Here is a 16,800-nt window from a genome sequence, read left to right on the forward strand (position 1 = left end):
CACCTGGTCACGTGTGCCTGGTATAAAAAGCTCCTGCGCATGCGTCTCAGGCCTCTTCACCGCAGAGGCTCCAGGGAACGATTTAGTCCGCAGGGAAGCGTGACTGTAGTCGCTGGTCCTGCGTTCTCTGCCGCCCACGTGCTGAGTTTCCAACTGCCCCACCTTCGCCACTGCCCCAGCTCAGAGCCAGGTCCACATGGGCAGTAAGGCGGGGCCCGGGGAAGGCGGCACTGCCCAGGGACCCTGGGTCATCCTAGGTGTGGGAGGGGGTCCTCAGGAAGCAGGGGCCCGCGGGTCCCCAGGTGTGGTGCGGGAGGTGGGTAGGGTGCCGGCACTAGCTGATGGGTGCGGCGAGGAGGCCGCCATCTTTAGCGGGGAGGTGGTGCAGCAAGGCGCGGCCCTGTTGGAGGGAGAGGTGTCTCAGATCGGGGAGGTGTTTTGGCTGCCTGTGGAGGACATCATGGAAGAGGTGGAGGTGGTGGCGGAGGAGGAGGAGGAGCAGGAACAGCAGGAGGAGCAGATGCTGGTGGAAGAGCCGGAGGAGAAACCCCAGGAGGAGGGTCAGGAAGAGCCAGGGCCCTCCCCGAAGAGCGCCCCGCCCCCGCTGGAGGCGCTGGAGGTCGTGCAATTACAGATGGAGCCTCTGAATAGGCAATGCCGCCGAGCCTGCTCTCGTCTCAAGCGCAGAACACTTTGGAGGCGGAAGCCCTATCTAGAACACAGAAGCACCATCATCCAGAGCATCCCTGGCTTCTGGGTCAAAGTTGTATCCTTAATTTTGTAGTTGAGAGACCACGTTGTGGCTGGGCTACAGCAAGAGACACCTAACATAGAGGGCCGTTTGGGTACCAAAATGTATCCATTGGATTTTGCATTGTGGGCACACTCATGGAAATGTGATCCTGAAATTGTGGGGGCATGCTGATTTTCTGCATAGCAGGGAACAAGACTAGGGCTTTAGTTGCAGAGGTCCAAAAAGGTATTGTCATTAGTACCAGGGCCTCTTGAGACAAAAGAGTTGTCTTGTGCACAGGTTCTCCTTGGAATAACCGTCAAGGGAAATGGGGGTGAGAGCGGGGAGTTATGAATGCTCATCCTAGTTAGAGCCAGGAGTGTTTGCTGTGTGGATATAAGCTTGTTCTGTCCAGATGGAGATCAGGGCCTCCCTCTCAGAAACGGAGGCTCCCTGTTTCCGTGCACAGATATGCACACCCCGAGGGGCTCATTGTGCCTTCATGCAGTCTGTATTGAAGGAATAGGACTAGATACTAGTGGGGAGTTGAGATCAGACACTCCCAGGTTGCTCTCCAGGCTCGCTCTGTGCTCGTAGGCCTTTCACCTCCGGCATCTAGAGGCTCCTTGACGTAAAGCAGTTTGTGAACCACCCCCAGATGTCGGCCACGATGAGTGACCTAGATAAAGACATGCTTAGCTACATGACCAACTTGAAGGTCAGGCTGGGGAGGCTGAGGCTGGGGAGGAGAGGGGAAATGATTTATCCCGGAAAGCAGGAAAGAGCAGGTCTACTGGAGACAGATTTCACCCTCCTCCTCCACTTTGTCCCATCAGGTGGAGGAACTCAGATATCCCAGTGATTGCTGCAAGATCGTGTTGTTTTTCCGGAACAACCGCTATTTCCAGAATGAAGTGGTTGTTAAGGAGTATCTCATTAACGTCACTGGTAAGAGACAGCTCCCTGGATTGTGGGGGAGGGCAGATGGGGTGAGGTGAACTTGAAACATGATTTAGGCCCTTCTCCCATGCTCCTTTTCCCACAGGATATATGGCATCTCATTCCACTCCAGTTCAGTGGCACCAGCGTTTTGAAAGTGAGGCGTATAGCCGCAGGCAGCACAGCAGCAGCCTTGACTTCTTCAGGTGGTTCTCTGACCACAGCTTTGCAGGATCTAGCAGGATTGCTGAGGTGGGGTGCCTCTGGGCCTCCTCAGCAATGGCGATGTTGTTTGGCTGCTCGGGGGGAGGGGTGTGGGCCTGGCCTGGCCTGGCCTGTCCCGACCGGGCCCCTTTCCCCTACCAGATCATCAGCGAGGACCTGTGGCCCAATCCCCTGCGCTACTACCCCAGGGAAGAACGCCCCACCGGGACAGGTAAGTGAGAAGAGGACAGGTAGGTGAGGGGCCCAGGGGCTGGGCGCTGAAACGAGTAAGCTGGGTCATTTATTTCACTCATGGAGAAGTTGAGGCTCAGAGGCATACAGTGACACCAGGGCGTGAGGGCATCAGGGTGAGACAGCACGTCTGGAAAACTGCAGTGCAGAACTGGTTCTGACTAGGGAAGCTTTAGGCAAGTGAAGCAGCATGAGAGTCAAAGTCACTGAGATTCAAAGGTGCACGTCTCTGAACTGTCATTCCACGGCCGTCAACCCCACCCTCAGGCCTCCTGTACCGCCCCCTTAAATTTGGGCTTGCCTCAGGTTCCCCCCACCACCCCCTTTCCACAAAGGTCTGTGAGTCCCCTTTGGGCAAAGCCTTACCCCGCTGTCCCCTCGTTTTTTTCTGTTTTGATCATCACAGTCACCTTTTAACTTTCTTATGCATCTCCTTCACCTCCCATGGCTATGGTGAGAACAGCGGCCATCTTGCATAGATTATGAAGAATCGTTTCTAATATGTGGTTGGAGGAAATGTAAGAGATCACAGGGGATGTGACTCTGTCTCCTGGGCAGGGCCTTAAAAAGTTAAAGCGGTCTTTAGCGTTGTTCAGAGAGGATGGGTTATTATGTGTGTGTCTGTGTGTGTTTCCAAAGGAACTGCCGATTTTGAGATGCGTGTGATGGAGCATCACCCTTGACCTAAGAAGCTGCTTCAGATGAAGGCGAACGGTCAACATGGTTGTCATGCACACGAAGAAATGAAGAGAGGTCTGGTGGTGAAACGTACAGAGAGGGAGACACCAGTAAACCTGGAATAAAACCGGAAGATAAATAAACAGCATCAGTTGTATGTGTTTGTGTGGTGTTTGCGCAGGGGCTCTGGGTAGATACATCAGCCACAGGTAGGCTTCTCAGTTTGCTGCCTGGGAGTTACCAGTCCATGGAGAGTTGTAGAGGCGGGGGGAAATCATACTTTGGGATCGCGTCAGAGGATGCAGTTCTTCCTGTGGGATGGGGGTTGGGGAGGAAGGAGAAATAAGAGAAGGGCTGGTTAACTGGGGCCTGTCATTTTCCCAAGGGAAATGTGGAAGTTCAAGGAAAGGGGCTGGTGAGCTAGGGCCTGAGATTGAAATGCTGGAAGTTAATTTTGTTGGATAGTGGTCCTCCATGTAACCTCCCTGTTGCATATCATCAGACACTTTAATGGGATACAATGGGAGGAAGCCTTAACATTTAATTCACTGTTGGACCAGATGCCCTTCTAGTGTATATGAACACAGGGTCTTTTGCTGAGACAATTAGCCTCTCAGGGCTAGGGTTCCAGACAACATCTTAGGACATGGGGGTATAAGGTATATGGAGGGCATGTGGGGAGGTGAGAGAGACACGGGTGGGAAGGCAGTGAGGGTGTTAGTTTGCTCTGGCAAAGGTGACCAGGGGAAAAGGTAACTTTGCTGGGAAACGGATAAGCAAACAAAAACAGATTCCCTCACATCTGAGTGAGCTCACGTGAACTCTGTTCTTTTTTCCGGCGGACTCAGTTTGGGTACAAAGGGCACACGGGGAGAGGTGCGAGGTGAGGGGAGTGGGGAGTTGGGGATGTTAAACAGGCAAGTGCCAGGCCACCCAGCTGTGTGCTCTCTGTCCCGTGACGGCACACTGGTTAATATCCCTATTTTCAGACAGGCTTAAGCCCTTTGCCCAAGGCCCGCTTCAGACCAAGTCCCCAAAAAGTAAACAGTTTTCTCATGAACACTCTGGTAGAGGTGTCCCATCCTCGCTGAATGGCTGGACACACTGTGTTGCAACCACAAAGGCACTGTCCTTCTTCTGGGGCCTTGCCAGCACTCTGTGCCCCTGAGGCCAATGGGAAGACCTAGAGCATACTGAGCTCACCCAGGAAGTGGTGAGCGCTTCGGGTGCTCCTTGCCAAGTGGCTGGCTGCTTCCCAGAAGCACGTCTGTCTCTGGACCAGGCAAAGGACAGACTCTGCCACAAACGGAGCAGGGAATGTTCAATGTTTGTCCCCCCAGTGTTCTTCTCTCTTCCCAGATACAGCGGCTCCAACACAGGCGTCCCTGAGGGTGGCGTATTGACAGTACCATTTCCGTCCCACATGTTGAGCTCTCACTCCACAACTTTTGGTAGAAGAGCCTTCTCCCAAAAGCCCCAGCTCTTTCCAGGACGAGGGGTTGACAATCAAAGTTCATGGAGCCACGGATGTCCCCTTCAAAGTGCACTGAGTTAGATCGCCTGCTCAGTGTCAGGTATTTGAACATCTACACCCCAGCTATGCCCCTTCTACAGTGGAGACATCCGAAGGTCTAGAAGGCAAGGCTTGGCCTTTGCCAGCTGCTGTCCCCACAACCACCCCACAGACACTGTGGAAACAGGTCTTCTCAGCTTCTTGAACTGTAAACCTCAAGGAACCCTTGGGGCTCCCACCTGCTGGTCCCTGTCTTTCCTGGTGCTGGTAAAAATAAACTATGCTCTAATAACCCTGCAGTGGGAGTGGGACAGCATATTGGTGCGTGGTCTTAGGGGACCTCAGACGGGGCTTGTTCTAAGGACTCCAGGATATTTATCCACATTCAGAACATTTGGTAAGGTCTTGCAAAGGACTTAAACACCAAAGAAAAGGTTGGAACAGGGTCCCCCAACTCCTAATATCTCCTGCCAGTGCTTAGGTACCAAGGCTATGCTTAGGTCTGACCTGTCCTGGAGTGAAGCGGGGCAGACGTTCATGGAACAGGTAGCGGAACTGTAAACAGTGGACGGTTGGCTTGATTGTCATTCTCTGGAGACTTGGCATGATGTGTGCCCCAGAGGCTATAGCTTACTGAGTTTCCTCCTGGGCTACAGAGCTTAGACGTAGGTGTGACCCGGTCTCTTAAGGGCTTTCACGTGGGACCTAATATCTAGGTGCGAGTAGATTGAATGCACAGTTGCACATGTTGCCTAAGGTTTTCTTCCATTGAATTTCAGGGCATGTGAGGCCCAGCAGATTACTGATCAATCTATGAGCATTTTGGCTCAGTCACTCTGAGCCGCATTGGTGTTTCCTGGTCTCTGGACGTGTTCATGTTTTCCTCTGTTTAAAATGAAGATTGTGTGTCTGTGTTGTGTTTGCCCATGATCTCTCACCCTGAGCGTGAGTTGGTGCTCCTTCCTCTGGCTTTGCCCATGCCTTCATCTCTCTGATCTTCCACCCGTGCCTGTGCCCATATGCACACCTCTATTGCTGTAGCTGTCTCAGTCTTTTCATGTACCTGTTTCGATACACATGCTCTGGGTTGCTGTTACTCACTTACTTATTTGTTACAGTGTGTGTCTCTGAGTTGGTCTGTGCCTGCGTTCGACCCTTTCCTCCATTCCTGCATCAAATGCTTCCACCACCTTGAACTGGGACTTTTTTGTGAGTTCCATTATCTTTGTGAGCGACAAGAAATGCTTTATTGCAGGTAGAGTTAGCAGTGACACACATTTTGGAAACAGAGGAATAGGCACGCACTTATGGCAAATCACCGACGGACAAGAACATCTTGGTGGAGGTGAGAATATTAATTAGGGCCCCCAGAGGGTGACGAGGACATTGAGGGAATGCATTTGTCAGGGAATCTTCCAGGAGGAGAACGTTTGGGGTTGACTTGTTAGTGTTTTGTAAACACTAGTGCAGGAGCGAAGGAAATTGACTCTTATTCCTCCCCATTTTATTCTTGCGTTGGTCATTAAACCGACATTATGTAGGCACAATTTTTTCATGATTTTTAATAAAGCATCACCCAGACGATAGGAATTGGGGCTAGTCCTTCTGTGAAGAGAAAAGTTGTTAGAGAATCCTTGTCCTCGGTGACCTCCTCTGACCCAGTGAGGGGGGGTGCATGAACAAAATACGGGCATACCGAATAGAAAATCGTGGACCGAGCACCTCACCCAGAGGATCAGGTGGTGCTGAAGGAATGTGAGGGCTTCAGGAAGAGAGAGGTATGAGGAAAGGGAAGTTTGATGTGTAGATTCATGAGTTTTGCCATATCTGAAGAGTGTGAGGGGCATGATTTCTTGAAATACTTGTTCTGCCCCTTTCTCTCCTGTCTCCACCTGGGACTGCAATTACATATGCCTCGGATTGCTCAGTGGAGTCTGGCAAATAATCTAGGCTCTGTTCCATTTTCTGCATTATTTTTGTTCTCTTTCTGCTCCTCAGCCAGGATGATTTCAATTAACCTAACTTTAGGTTTTGTGATTCTTCTGCCTGCTCAAACCTTCCTTTGAAGTCTCTACTGAAGGTTTTGATTCACATGCTGTGGTTTTTCAGCCCCATAATTCCTATTTGTTTCTGTTTTAAATGTCTCTTTGTTGAGAGTCTCCCTTTCGTTAGACCTTGGTCTCCTGGTTTCTTTCAGTTCTTGCTCCATGGTTTCCTTTGTCAGGTGAGCATAGGTATGACTCTTGATTGAATGTCTGCCTACAAAGTTAAAGTACTTGGTTTCCTCATGCACAGTTTCTATTAATTTGCTTATCTGACCTGTGACGGGGCAAATACACACTTGTTTCATTGCATGCCTTGTAAGTGGTGTTGAAAACTAGAGATTTTGAAGTTTGGAATGCAGTAAATGGGGAGGAGGTTTTTCTCCCTCGTATTCATTTGTGGCTGCTGGTTGTAGTTGATTCTCTCCGTTACTATGCCGAACTGTTTTTGGTTAGACGGTTTTCTTTGCCGTGTGCTGTGTAGTCACTGGTGTTTCTGTTCCACTACGTGGGTGGACACAACAGATTATTATTTTTTTTAAACCGCCGGGGTGCTGGGTCAGGGGGGTTGGGGAGGTAACAAGAAAACACAAATTTTAAAAACCACTCTCCTGGGCTCTGCAGATTACCTTGGGGCTGGGTGCACAGCTTCATCACTGTATACACCATTTTCATTTTCCCAAGTTTTCCCACCCAGTACACTTGGAGACTAAAGATCAGCCAGAGGTGAAAACTTAGGGTCTCCTCAAATCTCTTCTGAGCCCGTGATTGTGTGTGACCTTGTCTAGCAACACGGGGACGGACAAATTTCTCCTTTACCCCTCTTGAGGTCCTTTTGGCTCTCCTAATAATTATGTGGACGCAAGACAGATTAACAGGAAAAATAAACCAATTTAATTCATGTACACAGAGGTCTCATAGAAATGGGACCGCCTGAAGTGAACAAAGCAGGCTGAATGTATTTAGTTTTGGACAAATAAATATTTTTGTACATTTGACAAAACAAAGAGGCTTGTGCTTGGGCAAGCAGCCTAATGAAGAAGTGTCAGCGTTCGTTTATCCAGCTTTCTTAGCCTTGAATTTCCTAACTGTGGTGACAAGGATGCTTTCTAGCCTCCTGTCATAGGGAGGATACCGTCACATGGATTTAGTTACCACTTTGGGGGAAGGGAGGGGACCAGAGTGTTTTTGTTGTTGTTTTCAATCATTTCCCCTCACTGACCGTTTCCCAGGTAGCCTCCGTTCAAAATAATCAACGTGCCGGTGAAGCATATCTTGGGCGGCCCGCTCTGAGCCCCAAGGATTCCCTCCTCTGCAACTTCCCTTGATATTTCACAAAGAAAGGGCTAAGGTGATGGCTGTGGAGAGCAAAACTGGGTGAGTAGCTCAGTGGTAAGAGATCTGCAAAGGGAGAAAAGAACATAGGTTAGAAGGAGGATGAAGAAACAGAAAAGAACAAATCAAATCAAAGTACATTTCCCCAAACCCTATTGAAACAGTTCCCCAGTCCTGGGAAGAGATCAGTCCAATAAAACGGCTTTGCTTCATTTACGTGACGAAAGCATTTTCTTCACTTTTAATAAGTTGGACACTATTTTTCCCATTTGATTTACGTAGAAGCAGTATTTTCCACTGATGATTGCATAAGCTCATCCTCGCTGAGCAGTCAGGGTGTCCAGAGCAAGTCCATTTTGGAGCACCACTGATGCTAGGCTGTTAACTTCTGACTGAAGTATTTTCAAAGTTTGCGTAGGGGAACTGAACTCTTGTTCCACTACCATGGAGAGTTAAGATGGCTTTTCTAATTCACAACCTCCATAGCTTGGGAATAAGATCCTGAACAATGAAAAGAAGTTGGAGTTGTGATATTGTCTATGCCAGTGGATTGTCTATGACTTCCCTGCTGGCACATTTATGGGACACAGTTTTATGAACAAAGGAGCCCAGGTTTGTAATTTGGCTGCATTTAGGGTGGAGTATTTGGTGACAGAAGGGGCCAGGTATCCAAGTCCCCATTGTCCTGACCGTTAAGGTGGACACCCTTTATATACTTTGTTGCCACCTAACATAAAAAGACCAGTGTGGTTTGCAGACAAGGTTACAACGGAACCTGCAATCTCCAGGAGCTGGAGTATTCCACGACCTTTGCCATTGGTAATGCTAGCATCCATACCCTCCATTTCCCATGTGCTCCTGTCAATCTGTGAGAGCGGAACAGGTTGCAAAAGAGTTGGTACAGGAGGCCTGTGGTCTGGTTTTGGCAGCTCTAAAGCTTGGTTCTGTGGCCAAGTGAGTCCAGATTTTTATAGTGGTCCACCCGTATATAGCTTATGCTAGTAGGCAGCTTAGTCATGGGAGCAGCCGTAGTACCCCAGGTTGTACGGAGGTGGCTTACGAGTCACCCAAAACATTTGTTGATTTGGCAGACGTTTGTACCAAGAACGGTAGCGCTAGAGTCACTTACAATCTTTTCCAGGGATTTGAAGATGCCACCTGTGGGATCAAACCACAGAGTCTGAATGTACTATGGTCCTGGAGTGTCACTCGGGAAAGGCCGAGTATCATGTTTGTTTCAAAGCAAAGGGACAATTTTTCACCTGTTGGTCTTTATGTGGGCAAGGGACAGTCCTTGCCCTTCCATGTAGGTTATGCAAGACCCAAATAACTCACCAGAAGGAGGGACAGAGCAACGTTTTCTTAGACATGGGTGCCATACCTTGTCATTTATCTGCCTTCCGTACTTGGTCCACCAGATGTTCATATCGGCAGAAACAAAGAACAGTTCAGGTTCTTTAGCAGTATCTAGAGGCCGGCATGACCAGCGGTCAGATCAGTTAGGCCAGGGGGTGGTAAACTGGCATAAGCAAGTGTTTGGTTGGTTGGTACTCTTTGCATTGAAAAAGTAAAGGTTAATAAGAGCCTTTACAATAGGTTGTAAAGGGGCGCATAGTGAGTATTTGGAGAGGGGCAGTAGGATAGATAGAGACCAGCTAACTCTCCAGTCAGCCTTTTAGCAAGTGATTAACAAATGTGGGAGGACCTTCAAGACGGTGGAGGAGTAAGACGTGGAGATCGCCTTCCTCCCCACAGATACATCAGAAATACATCTACCTGTGGAACAACTCCTACACAACACCTACTGAACACTGGCAGAAGACCTCAGACCTCCCAAAAGGCAAGAAACTCCCCACGTACCTGGGTAGGGCAAAAGAAAAAAGAAAAAACAGAGACAAAAGAATAGGGATGGGACGCGCACCAGTGGGAGGGAGCTGTGAAGGAGGAAAGGTTTCCACACGCTAGGAAGCCCCTTCGTGGGCGGAGACTGCGGGTGGCGGAGGGGGGGAAGCTTCGGAGCCACGGAGGAGAGCGCAGCAGCAAGGGTGCGGAGGGCAAAGCGGAGAGATTCCCGCACAGAGGATCGGTGCCGACCAGCACTCACCAGCCCGAGAGGCTCGTCTGCTCACCCGCCGGGGCGGGCGGGGTCTGGGAGCTGAGGCTCGGGCTTCGGAGGTCCGATCCCAGGGAGAGGACTGGGGTTGGCGGCGTGAACACAGCCTAAAGGGGCCTAGTGCGCCACAGCTAGCCAGGAGGGAGTGCAGGGAAAAGTCTGGAACTGCTGAAGAGGCAAGAGACCATTGTTTTGGGGTGCGTGAGGAGAGGAGATTCAGAGCACCGCCTAAACGAGCTCCAGAGATGGGCGTGAGCTGCGGCTCTGGTGTCAGTGAGGACACCAGAGACGGGCATGAGACGCTAAGGCTGCTGCTGCCGCCACCAAGAAGCCTGTGAGCAAGAACAGGTCATGATCCACACCTCCCCTCCTGGGAGCCTGTGCAGCCCGCCACCGCCAGGGTCCCGTGATCCAGGGACAACTTCCCCGGGAGAACGCACGGCACGCCTCAGGCTGCTGCAACGTCCCGCCGGCCTCTGCTGCCCCGGCTCGTCCCGCATTCCGTACCCCTCCCTCCCCCCGGCCTGAGTGAGCCAGAGCCCCCAATCAGCTGCTCCTTTAACCCCGTCCTGTCTGACTGAAGAACAGACGCCAGAGGGCGACCTACACGCAGAGGTGGGGCCAAAGCTTAACCCCAGGAGCTGTGCAAACAAAGAAGAGAAAGGGAAATTTCTCCCCGCAGCCTCAGGAGCAGCGGATTAAATCTCCACAATCAACCTGATGTATCCTGCATCTGTGGAATACCTGAATAGACAATGAATCACCCCAAAATTGAGGCGGTGGACTTTGGGAGCAACTGTAGACTTGGGGTGTGCTGTATGCGACTACTAGTTTATGATTTTTATGTGTATCCTAGTACAGTTTTAGCCCTTGGTATCATTGGTGGATTTGTTTATTGGTTTGGTTGCTCTCTTCTTTTTTTCCGTGTATTACTTTTTTATTATTTTTAATTTTTTTATTTTAATAATATTTTTAATTATTTTAATAACTTTATTATATTTTATTTATATTTTCTTTCTTCTTTTTGTCCCTTTTCTTTTGAGCCGTGTGGCTGGCAGCGTCTTGGTGCCCCAGCCGGGTGTCAGGCCTGAGCCTCTGAGGTGGGAGGGCCAAGTTCAAGACATTGGACCACCAGCGACCACCTGGCCCCACGTAATATCAATCAGCGAGAGCTCTCCCAGAGATCTCTGTCTCCATGCTAAGACCCAGCTCCACTCAACGAGCAGCAAGCTCCAGTGCTGGACGCCCCATGCCAAACAACTAGCAGGATAGGACCACAACCCCACCCATTAGCAGAGACGCTGCCTAAAATCATAATAAGTTCACAGACACCTCAAAACACACCACCAGATGCGGCCCTGCCCACCAGAAAGACAAGATCCAGCCTCATCCACCAGAACACAGGCACCAGTCCCCTCCACCGCGAAGCCTACACAACCCACTGAACCAACCTTAGCCACTGGGGGCAGACACCAAAAACAACGGGAACTATGAACCTGCAGCCTGAGAAAAGGAGACCCCAGATACAGTCAGTTAAGCAAAATGAGAAGACAGAGACATACACAGCAGATGAAGGAGCAAAGTAAAACCCCACCAGAGCAAACAAATGAAGAGGGAATAGGCAGTCTACCTGACAAAGAATTCAGAGTAATGACAGTAAAGATGATCCAAGATCTTGGAAATAGAATGGAGAAAATACAAGAAACCATTAACAAGGACCTAGGAGAACTAAAGTGCAAGCAAACAATGATGAACAACACAATAAATGAAATTTCAAAATTTCTGGAAGGAATCAATAGCAGAATAACTGAGGCAGAAGAACAGAGAAGTGACCTGGAAGATAAAATAGTGGAAATAACTGCCACAGAGCAGAATAAAGAAAAAAGAATGAAAAGAACTGAGGACAGTCTCAGAGACCTCTGGGACAACATTAAACGCACCAACATTCGAATTATACGGGTCCCAGAACTAGAAGCGAAAAAGAAAGGGACTGAGAAAATATTTGAAGAGATTATAGTTGAAAACTTCCCTAATATGGGAAGGGAAATAGTCAATCAAGTCCAGGAGGTGCAGAGAGTCCCAAACAGGACAAATCCAAGGAGAAAAACGCCAAGACACACATTAATCAAACTACCAAAAAATAAATACAAAGAAAAAATATTAAAAGCAGCAAGGGAAAAGCAGCAAATAACATACAAGGGAATCCCTGTAAGGTTAGCAGCTGATCTTTCAGCAGAAACTCTGCAAGGCAGAAGGGAGTGGCAGGACACATTTAAAGTGATGAAAGGGAAAGAAACTACAATCGAGATTACTCTACCCAGCAAGGATCTCATTCAGATTCGACGGAGAAATTAAAACCTTCACAGACAAGCAAAAGCTAAGAGAATTCAGCACCACCAAACCAGCTTTACAACGAATGATAAAGGAACTTCTCTAGGCGGGAAACACGAGAGAAGGAAAAGACCTACAATAACAAACCCAAAACAATTAAGAAAATGGTAATAGGAACATACATACTGATAACTACCTTAAATGTAAATGGATTAAATGCTCTAATCAAAAGACACAGACTGGCTGAATGGATACGAAAACAAGACCCGTATATATGCTGTCTTTACAAGAGACCCGCTTCAGAACTAGGGACACATAGAGACTGAAAGTGAGGGGATGGAAAAAGATATTCCATGCAAATGGAAAGCACAAGAAAGCTGGAGTAGGAATTCTCATGTCACACAAAATAGACTTTAAAATAAAGACTATTTTTTTTCAGTAAAGTTACATGCACCTTTATTATATTAATACATACACTACCAAATGTAAAATAAAGACGGTTACAGAGACAAAGAAGAACACTACCTAGTGATCAAGGGATCAATCCAAGAGGAAGATACAACAGTTGTAAATATTTACGCACCCAACATAGGAGCACCTCAAAACCTAAGGCAAACGTTTACAGCCATAAAAGGGGAAATTGACAGTAACAGAGGACAGCCATCTGTGTTCCTCCCAATCCCCCTAGTCTGTTCTAATGGCAGGTAACTAAGATCATTGGGGCACAAGACCATCTGATTTAGAACATTTAGGAGGCTCCTTTTGTCTCTATTAGGGATCTTTACCAGCATGCACCTCTGAAAAAGGAATGTTTTTAGGCAGAAAACACTCATTGGAAATACAGTTCACCCAGTTGGCCTATTATATGCTATAGTATTTTCTTACAGGGAAACAGGCAAAGAGTACCTAAAATCACCTGAAATGCTCACCAAGCAATACAATAAGACTTCCACTATCTTTCTGATTGAAACTTTGTATTTTCGTAAAATTGTACAGCCCAGGAGACCTCTGAGGACAAATACAAACTATGAATAATGGGCTTAATTCTCCTCCATTAAATAATAAGGAGAGAGGTTTCCACCTCTGCCCTTTGCTCAGAGCAATTATTTTAGAAAACTTGTCGTTAAGTACTCTCTCCTCTTTTTGAAATGTGTATAAACCTTTCTGATAGGACTTTTCTCATCTTTGTGACCCAGAAGTGTCCTTCTCAAGGACCTGGGGACTATCTCTTTGAAACAAAACCAGGAAGGGAGAGGGAGCCCAACTCCCAGGCTCTGTGGGAGGCGAGGAGCTGAGCTTCTGTGGGCTCCTGGCCCCAACTTGCAAACCCACCTCTCGTCACAAAGACAGGAGCGGTTCGTCTTTCCTCTGAACGAAGCTGATTAGCTACCACAGACGGTCCCCACAATTTGCAGGTGAACTCAGGATGGCTGTGTACATGTATAGTACATGCTGCTGCCAGGTCTTGCTGAGGCCTAGTCAGTGCTCATCTTGAGAACATTCGTAGAAGGGGTTCTAGCTGCCTGACCACGTAAAAGGGTGAGATTTTCTTCTGTCTTTGCCTCTCTTGGCGAATTCCCTGTGGTGTGCACCACATTCTGATTTAACGCTTATCTGATAATAAAACTGCTTTCTTTCTCTTCTTCCTTTGTGGAGAGGTTTGCTGGGGGTTGGGAGGAGATTTGCGTTTTAAGTATATTTCCCAAATGAACCTCAAATCCTTTGTGGAATAGGTGAAATACAGAAACATAAGCTACTATATACATAAGCACTGACTATAGCTACGTACGCTCAGATAGTCTTTGTAAGAGTCAAAATCATATTTATTGCTAATTTCATTTTTATCTACTGCAGTGAAAACTATGTTAAATTTTTATAGCATATGCTATTCATTAAATTTCCACTGGCTATGTCCTCTATTCTCTATGCTACAAAAAAATTCTATGGTAATTTATTGACAAATAAAAGTGTGGAGCAAATGTATTACGTATTTGACACTAATGGAACTATTATTCCCTTTTCATCACACAAACTCATCCCAGGAACTCCACCATCTGAATTCTAGGGTTTCCAGGAGCTTATTCTGGTTAATTACATTCACAAATTCTGCCTCCATCTGTGCCTTTAATATAGATTTAGAAAAACATAGCTCTATTATAAATCTTCAAAACATGGCTTCTAATTTTTTGTGTGTAAAATGCTACGAGCAAAGGAGAAATACCTTCAAAATGATGGAGTTAATTCATCCATTTGTTCACTTATTTTAAAATATGTATAAAGGTTACTAGGCATTAGGAATAACAAGAGGAAATGTCTCCTGTCCTCAGAGTGACCACAGTTCCTTGGGGGCAAAGGCAACCTCTAAAGTGTCAACTAAAATTGATGTGATCTATGGGAAGTAGAGGAAGAAACCAGCCTGGTTCAGTGAGGGAAGCCTGTGCAATTTCAGATGGAATAATTGAGAAGTGACCCTAATAGTATGAAGTGGTTTTGCTTGAATAAAACAGAGGGACGACCCTCTCTATTAAAATTCTATGTTTACAATACCAACAGAAAGGTAAGCCAGGTTATTTCTAGTACTGCTCTGAAGGACAGTCTTATTCTGAGGGTTCCATATTGACTTGCGCTTCAACTCCTGTCTTCAAGGCTCTCTGGGGAGGGGGGGTGCTCACCGTGCCCGGGGGATGCCCCCAGCTGCGGGACCACCTGGCTCCTCCATCTTCCTTGGGAAACCCTGGCCTTCACCTCAGAATCCCACATTGTTCAGAGACTTTGTGCTCATTAACTTCTTAATCTGGTCCATTCTAATAATGCAAAGCAGTTTTATTTAATTACTACTCTGAAAGTCCAGTTAAGAATTTAATCATTTCTAATCAAATCACTTAAATACTAGTGGGACTAATAATGGTGCAGCACTTACGAACTACTTGGTCTCTCTCTGTAGGAATATTATTTAGTCAGAATTGGACATCTCCTTTCTCTCAGCCAGCCCTCCTCTTAAACGACAATGGTTTTAAAATTCCAGTTTTATGAGGTAGTTTACCACTCTGCACTGGCATTATAAGAGCCATTTTCTAAATTAAGTGTCTGAGGTCTTTTCCATGCCTCTCAACTCGGAGACTCAGAGTTACAGCTTATGGGTAGATGTAAGATTGTATACTGGATATTTCGGAGAGACAGTCCTCCAAGATTTCTATTAAAGTGCACCTGTTTCTTTTGACAACTGGAATTGCCCTCCTCTACTTCTGACAAGTACTACACCCTATTAATTTTATATATTAAAAATTTTTTTTCCTCCTCTACTGAGTGCTAGCTGGAAGGTAGGAAACTTGCTCCTGATTTAGGAAAAGGAGACATTCTAGTCCTATTCAGTGCTCTATAACATGTCCTAAAGTTTCCATCTCTTTATCTATCTGCCTTTCTAACTACCTACCTATTTATCTATTTTTTTCCTTTTCCTCCTTCTTCTCCTCTTCCTCCTTCTTGTCTCTTCCTCTGTCTCTGTCTCTCTCTCACCCCCCACCCCGCCCCCCCCCCGCAACACACACTCCTCATGTATATCTGGGGAAGATGCTGATGAGATTGCTATTCTTTACAATCCCTAAGTCTGCAGAGATGTCAATCTTTAAAAGACAGTGTGTGATCTCTCCTTTGAGAACCTGTTACCCTTCTGGGAAAACAGGATACTTGCTGCTTAGCAGTGATGAGATGTCCCAGGAGCTACTAAAACCTAACTACTGTGTTTTTTCTTGAGAAATTTAATCATCAACACAATTGCTAATTCAAACCCTGTAAGCTGTCCTTCGTTTTATGTTACAAGAATGTTCAAAGCCAATAAACTGAAGTCGCAGGTGCTCCACTCTCAGAGTTATTAAACATAAAAACTCTTTATGTCCCCGAAGAGTCTGCTGAATTCACTGTACTAAGTACTTGCTTGCATTCCTGGAAATGAAGGGCAAAATTGTATGAATTGGTGGGTGTGGATTTATGTGTCCAAGTCCATTTATCTGGTAGAAAACTGATCCTGTCTTTATTTAAAATCTTAATATCTTGTTCATCATGTATTCTGCATCACTTCTGAGTTTTTAAAATAGTGCATTAAATATTATTCACCTCGATTACTGAATTTTCTTGGTGCACCCCTACATTTTGTATCCAATGTGACAGCCTCACTTGCCACCCTGTCCCAGTCCGGCAAGACAACCTGACGTTAGTTTAAGTTCTGAAGTGATTGAGGACTTCACTCTTGCTTTTCTTTTGCTTTGTTTTTTTACATAGTAAGTAGTGTTAAGGGTAAGAACAAGATAAATCGCCACTAACAGAGAAATATCGATAGAGACATAAAATGTGTCCTTCCTTTTATGTGCAAAATATCCAAACCCTGGATGGGTTTATTCTGGGCCATCTCAGGTTTTTGGCGTACATTTAAGCTTAACCATGTTAAAAATATTGATAAAAAGTAGCAGATTGTGATAAAATATAAATGAAGTGAGTCAATGCATTAAGGGCACATTCCAGCTTTATCGCACACTATCCACGTGATCCCAACGCCTTTAAACCTCAGCCATGCCGTCCCCTTGTGGGGACAATACATATCAATTTTGTGAAGACGCTTTTCATTCACGATAAAATAAAAGCAAGCGTAATGAGGTAGAAAGTG

At 46.7% G+C, this 16,800-nt stretch overlaps 1 protein-coding gene across 1 annotated transcript; it reads left to right on the top strand.

Annotated features, from left to right (window-relative positions):
- Window positions 1-196: 196 nt before the first annotated feature.
- On the top strand, window positions 197-2,901 carry LOC133083028 (testis-specific Y-encoded protein 3-like). The gene is made up of 6 exons (XM_061179689.1): window positions 197-526; window positions 566-766; window positions 1,374-1,451; window positions 1,570-1,681; window positions 1,779-2,108; window positions 2,768-2,901. Exons 1-6 carry the CDS (start codon window positions 197-199, stop codon window positions 2,809-2,811), a joined length of 1,095 nt encoding a protein of 364 aa, XP_061035672.1. The 3' UTR covers window positions 2,812-2,901.
- Window positions 2,902-16,800: the final 13,899 nt, after the last annotated feature.

This window comes from Eubalaena glacialis, unplaced genomic scaffold, assembly GCF_028564815.1.
Source record: "Eubalaena glacialis isolate mEubGla1 unplaced genomic scaffold, mEubGla1.1.hap2.+ XY H_4, whole genome shotgun sequence".
Taxonomy (NCBI): domain Eukaryota; kingdom Metazoa; phylum Chordata; class Mammalia; order Artiodactyla; family Balaenidae; genus Eubalaena; species Eubalaena glacialis.

Excerpts from the sequence above, each read along its gene's own strand:
- LOC133083028 (XM_061179689.1), top strand. The coding sequence starts at position 197 with ATGGGCAGTAAGGCGGGGCCCGGGGAAGGCGGCACTGCCCAGGGACCC. Across the intron at positions 527-565 it reads AGCAGGAGGAGCAGATGCTG|GAAGAGCCAGGGCCCTCCCC; the intron begins GTGGAAGAGCCG and ends GAGGAGGGTCAG. Across the intron at positions 1,682-1,778 it reads GTATCTCATTAACGTCACTG|GATATATGGCATCTCATTCC; the intron begins GTAAGAGACAGC and ends CTTTTCCCACAG.